This window comes from Halichoerus grypus, chromosome 3, assembly GCF_964656455.1.
Source record: "Halichoerus grypus chromosome 3, mHalGry1.hap1.1, whole genome shotgun sequence".
In the NCBI taxonomy this organism is placed as follows: Eukaryota; Metazoa; Chordata; class Mammalia; order Carnivora; family Phocidae; genus Halichoerus; species Halichoerus grypus.
Window position 1 is genome coordinate 208,542,677 of NC_135714.1, and position 6,691 is coordinate 208,549,367.

A 6,691-nucleotide genomic window follows, 5' to 3' on the forward strand; every position below is an offset into this window, starting at 1 on the left:
CAAGGGTGCCCACTCTCACCACTGTTGTTTAACATAGTACTAGAAGTCCTAGCAGCAGCAATCAGACAACAAAAAGAAATAAAAGGTATTCAAATTGGCAAAGAAGAAGTCAAACTCTCTCTTTTTGCAGACGACATGATACTTTATGTGGAAAACCCAAAAGACTCCACCCCCAAATTACTAGAACTCATCCAGCAATTCAGTAATGTGACAGGATACAAAATCAATGCACAGAAATCAGTTGCTTTCTTATACACTAACAACGTAACTGTAGAAACAGAAATTAGAGAAACGATGCCATTTACAATAGCACCAAAAACCATAAGATATCTCGGAATAAACCTAACCAAAGAGGTAAAGGATCTATACTCTAGGAACTACAAAACACTCATGAAAGAAATTGAAGAAGACACAAAAAGATGGAAAAATATTCCATGCTCATGGATCGGAAGAATAAACATTGTTAAAATGTCTATGCTACCCAGAGCAATCTATACCTTCGATGCCATCCCGATCCAAATTCCAATGACATTTTTCCAAGTGCTGGAACAAACAATCCTAAAATTTGTATGGAATCAGGAAAGACCCCGAATCGCCAAGCCAATGTTGAAAAAGAAAAACAAAGCTGGGGGCATCACGTTGCCCGATTTCAAGCTATATTACAAAGCTCTGATCACCAAGACAGCATGGTACTGGCACAAAAACAGACATACAGACCAATGGAACAGAATAGAGAATCCAGATATGGACCCTCAACTCTATGGTCAAATAATCTTTGACAAAGCAGCAAAAAACATGCAATGGGAAAAAGACAGTCTCTTCAATAAATGGTGCTGGGAAAATTGGACAGCCACATGCAGAAGAATGAAACTCGACCATTCTCTAACACCATTCACAATGATAAACTCAAAGTGGATGAAAGACCTCAATGTGAGACAGGAATCCATCCAAATCCTAGAGGAGAACATAGGCAGTAACCTCTTTGACATCGGCCACAGCAACTTCTTTCAAGATACATCTCCAAAAGCTAGTGAAACAAAAGCAAAACTGAACTTTTGGGACTTCATCAAGATAAAAAGCTTCTGCACAGCAAAGGAAACAGTCAACAAAACAAAGAGGCAACCCACAGAATGGGAGAAGATATTTGCAAATGACACTACAGAGAAAGGGCTGGTATCCAAGATCTAGAAAGAACTTCTCAAACTCAACACCCAAAAAACAAATAATCAAGTCAAAAAGTGGGCAGAAGAGATGAACAGACACTTCTCTGAAGAAGACATACAAATGGCTAACAGACACATGAAAAAGTGTTCATCATCATTAGCCATCAGGGAAATCCAAATCAAAACCACACTGAGATACGACCTTACACCAGTTAGAATGGCAAAAATGGACAGGGAAAGAAACAACCAACGTTGGAGAGGTTGTGGAGAAAGGGGAACCCTCTTACACTGTTGGTGGGAATGCAAGTTGGTACAGCCACTTTGGAAAACAGTGTGGAGGTGCCTCAAAAATTTAAAAATAGAGCTACCCTATGACCCAGCAATTGCACTACTGGGTATTTACCCCAGAGACACAGAGGTAGTGAAAAGAAGGGCCATATGCACCCCAATGTTCATAGCAGCAATGTCCGCAATAGCCAGACTGTGGAAAGAGCCAAGATGCCCTTCAACGAATGAATGGATAAAGAAGATGTGGTCCATATATACAATGGAATATTACTCAGCCATCAGAAAAGATGAATACCCAACTTTTACATCAACATGGATGGGACTGGAGGAGATTATGCTAAGTGAAATAAGTCAAGCAGAGAAAGTCAATTATCATATGGTTTCACTTATTTGTGGAACATAAGGAATAACATGGAGGACATTATGAGAAGGAAGGGAAAAATGGGGAGGGGGAATTGGAGGGAGAGATGAACCATGAGAGACTATGGACTCTGAGAAACAAACAGGGTTTTAGAGGGGAGGGGGGAGGGGGGATTGGTTAGCCCGGTGATGGGTATTAAGGAGGGCACATACTGCATGGAGCACTGGGTGTTATACGAAAACAATGGATCGTGGATCACCACATCAAAAACCAATGATGTATTGTATGGTGACTAACATAACATAATAAAATTGAAAAAATATATATATAGGTAAGAAACTTGGAGGCCCACTGGAAAGCACACATACATACTAGGAATGTGCTCTCATAGACACAGTCAGCCTGCCTGACCACAGTCTGGAAACTCTTTGTTAAAAATCAACTTTAAATTATACTGGCCAAAACCTAAACTCATTACCTTTTCTCACACACACACACAAAAATCCTAAAAGATGCCTTAAAATAACACTTTAATTGGAGGAAGGAAAGTCACTATCCTTAGAAGCATAATATCTTAAATTTTGATGAATCAGATTTTGAGAAGAATAGAAAGGTTTGAAGGGAGTTCTGGGAGGAAATCAGACCTACCCTTACAAGATGAATGTAATGACAGTACCTTTTATTTTTATGGTTATTTAGAATTTAAAAATGGCTTTTAAATACATCTTTCTCTGGGCAAATTCTCCTTTTGATAGCACCTTCCTCAGAGCTGCCTTCATGGCTTCATTCCGTAAACTGTAGATAGCTGGATTGAGTGTTGGTGGTATCACCGTATAGAATATGGAGAACATGAGATCCATAGCTGATTGGGAGTTGGAAGGGGGGTGCAGAAACTCAAAGCCTGCAGTGGAGAGGAAGAAGGTGACTACACACAGGTGTGGTAAGCAGGTGGCAAAGACTTTGGTCTGGCCCTCGGTTGATGGGATCCTCAGCACAGTAGAGAAGATGTGAACATAGGAGAGCACAATGGAGACCAAGCAGATGAATGCTGCTGAGGTTGTGAAGGCAGCCACTGCAATCTCATTGATGAATTCATGAGAACAAGCTAGTTTCAGCACTGAGGAATATCACAGAAGAATTGGTGAATGACTCTCTCCCCACAGAGAGGTATGGAGAAGTTCACAGCTGTATGCATGAGCCCAGAGAGGCCCCCAGCAAGCCACACAGCTGTCACTGCATGCCTACAAGCATAGTTGTTCATAATGGTCTTATACTGCAGGGGCCGACAGATGGTGACATACCGGTCATAAGACACCACTGTGAGGATGGCAACTCCAGATGAGGCCAGAGCTATGAAGAAGAACACCTGAAGAATGCACTGGCCACAGGATATGTAACCATTGTTCATAAGTGAATTTGTGATGGACTGGGGAACTGTGACAGAGATGAAGCAGAGGTCCAGAAGAGAGAGGTGCTTCAAGAAGTAATACATGGGGGACTGGAGGGGATGGTCCAAGCTGGTTACAGAGATAATGAGGAGGTTGCCTGTCAAGGCCAACAGGTGTCACCAAAAACAGCAATGCAAGTAAAATCTGAAGCTCATGGTTATCAGAAAACCCCATGAGGAGGAATCCACTCATGGAGGTCAAGTTGGCCATGGTCACAACTGAAGATAGCAAGTATGACTCTGTTTGGGGAGCCAAACGACAGTAGGAAAGAATGTATGATATTTAGTATATCTGTATGTCAAGGAATAGTGCACTCAGCATAGAGCTATGGAAATCAAGACAAATTTATCCCCATAGTGATTAGGTAACATTTAACTTAGAAAAATCTTTACTACTGGGTGGTATACACAAATAATGAATCATGGAACACTACATCAAAAACTAATGAGGTACTGTATGGTGACTAACATAACATAATAAAAAAAAAGGAAAAATCTTTCCCTATTATTCAAAAACACAACCCCTAAATGTGATCAATAGCTTCACATAGGTCGAAAAAAGTCAACAGAATTTTCTGGAGCAGAGTTTGGGTTGTCAAAGGTGAGAAATTGATGAAGACAATGAAGTCTTTCCAGTCAACAAATTCATTGAGGATTGTGCCAATACACTAGTATTATTACATCTTATACACAATACCTTAGGATTACAATGATGTAGTAAAACTTCCTTCATTAACCATCTAATATTAGGTTGTTGGTACCATTTTGTAAATGGATCTAGGAACAGTCCAGATGTAGGGGCGATGTTCGCCTCTGAAAGGCACTCAACGTTTTTAAAATAACGAAATTTGGTTGTAATGAACTTCCCAGGGAAAGCTTGAACAGTGACATAAACCTCAAAATTGTAACATGCAGACACCACTGATACTAAGCACTGAGTCCTGAGGTTTGGAACTTGATATATCTCACAACTGTTTGATGATACCTTGTCCTTTTAATTTTTAAAACCTTAGGATGATTTGGATTCAGATATGTTCAATCAAGTTCATTTGAACAAATAATGAGGTTTTCTAAAATGCATTTATTTCTTACTATGTTGTAGGCAAAATGCTAAATGGTAGAGTATATGCCTTTCTAGTATTATCTCTATTGTGACTCTTCCAATAAGAATAAACAATTATTTATTCTTTTTCTCTAGGACTTGAAATATATCAGAGGGGCACCTGGGTGGCTCAGTCGTTAAGCGTCTGCCTTCGGCTCAGGTCATGATCCCAGGGTCCTGGGATCGAGCCTCACATCGGGCTCCCTGCTCAGTGGGAAGCCTGCTTCTCCCTCTCCCACTCCCCCTGCTTGTGTTCCCTCTCTCACTGTGTTTCTCTGTCAAATAAATAAATAAAATCTTAAAAAAAAAAAAAAAAGAAATATATCAGATAGTGAGTGCCCATTTCCTAAAATAATCAACCAACCAACCAAACAAAACCTTAATACCACATGTAACATAATTGTTAGGGGGGTTGGCTGGTGTCACTCTTTATGTTAAATGGGATACTGTAGAATGACAAAATGATTCTGGGTGTCAGAATTACTCTACTGATTTCTACTTCTTTTTAAAAATCTGTAGATTTCTTGAAAGGTCAGTCCATTTGCACTGAGTTTCTTCACCATGAGGCAATTCCTTCACCATCTCTGTCCATTTCTCCAACTTTGGCAATGAAACCTAACACAGCGGCACTAAGAAATATTTACTTAACTGGGTATATACATGATTGATTTCAATTCTACACAGTACTATCAAATTACTTGAGTTACTCCATCAGATGTGATTTATTCCATTGATGAATCCCTAACCAATGGAAAGAGGTTGAAAATCACTGAGCTAGTAGCTTTTTGTTTTGCTGTCATTTATTTTGAGAGCTCACTGAAACTAAGTTTTAGGAAACACCTGGCAACAGCACAGACATTGGATTGGAAGGACATAAAACTGAAGGATGAGGGCTGCCTGGGTGGCTCAGTCATTAAGCGTCTGCTTTCAGCTCAGGTCATGATCCCAGGGTCCTGGGATTGAGCCCCACATCAGGCTCCCTGCTCAGCGGGCAGCCTGCTTCTCCCTCTCACACTCCTCCTACTCATGTTCCCTCTCTCACTGTCTCTCTCTGTCAAATAATAAATACATAAAAATCTTTTAAACCACCCCCCCCAAAAACAAACCCAAAACTGAAGGATGAAATATTGCCAGAGATAATGATGGTTTGAACTAATCCATAGGTGTGAAAACTAGAGGTAACAATTACAAGAGAAAATGAGCAGATAAAATCCTTATGGCTGGTGGATGTGCAGAGAGGAAGACAGATGACAGAAACAGGGAGATGGTTGGGAGAGGAGATGACTCTGATGAGAGAGACCCAGTCTGAGGTGACTGTGTGCTGACCTTGAGGTCGTATATGAGGATCTGGAACTCAGAAGTCCTAGGGTGGTACCTAAAGCACCACCAGTTCAGTAAAAGTGTGCAAATCATATAGAAAAGCAGTTAACCTGACTCCTTTAAATGGCACTTACAAGAATATTTTTAGGGGAAAATAAAGACAGAAAAGAGGACTGAAGATGATATTTAGATACCATCAAATTTCAAGAGATATGCATGAGAGGAACTAGCCAAAGAGAGTGAGAAAGAATATTCACAGAAGAAGGAGAAAACTAGCAGGGAAGAGTGGTATAACAGAGCCAGTGGAAGAGAGATGTTTTAGAAGAAAAAACTACAATCGCGTCATTTATTTAAGAAAGGAAATTTAAAATAACAACAAAGCACATTGGAGAATTTACATTTTGGTGGCCATTTGTGGGTTTGCTGGAGCTATTCAGGAGGATTCATAGGTTTAGAAACATGATGAACGTAGTTCAAAAAGTGAATGAGTTATGGGAGGAAATCATGGACTATGCTCCTCAGGAGGGTGGTTATAAATTTCAGAAAATATGAACAAGTTTCACTCACCAGAGCTGCTCTTGGTCAGTAGGAACAAATCTCATTAATCCTAAGACCGAGCATCTTTGTTTTAGAGTCAAGCTGGTAGCTTAGAAATTTTCAGGCAAGGAGAGGACTGAGATGCATTTATACAAGGCTGAACAGGGGGCATAGGCTCCAGGGACATTTAACCTACCACAAGCCCATGGCACCCAAAGTGCAGCCAGTGTTGCCCAGGCACAAGGGAGCAAGTCTGTTCAGGGTGGTTGGTATTTCAGAGCATGGGGTTTGGTGCAGCTGTCCCCCAAGGAATTGCCTCAGTGTAAAGTAAGTTAATTACTATCTTACTTTAACTGGATCTTATAGTCAGTGCATTCCAGGGAGGGAAAAATACATAATATATATGATGTATTTTCTATAGTATAAGTTCAGACTTTGGTTTCTCTAGTAAAAGGTATTTTTTTTTCATTAAG

The 6,691-nt window shown here is 40.2% G+C and overlaps 1 protein-coding gene across 1 annotated transcript; it reads right to left on the reverse strand.

The window, feature by feature from the left end:
- Positions 1-2,507: 2,507 nt before the first annotated feature.
- On the reverse strand, positions 2,508-3,470 carry LOC118522010 (olfactory receptor 14J1-like). Its single transcript, XM_078068264.1, is given in 3 exon segments — positions 2,508-2,929; positions 2,932-3,374; positions 3,376-3,470. Coding segments are annotated over 3 exon segments (960 nt in total).
- Between the last annotated feature and the right edge of the window lie 3,221 nt (positions 3,471-6,691).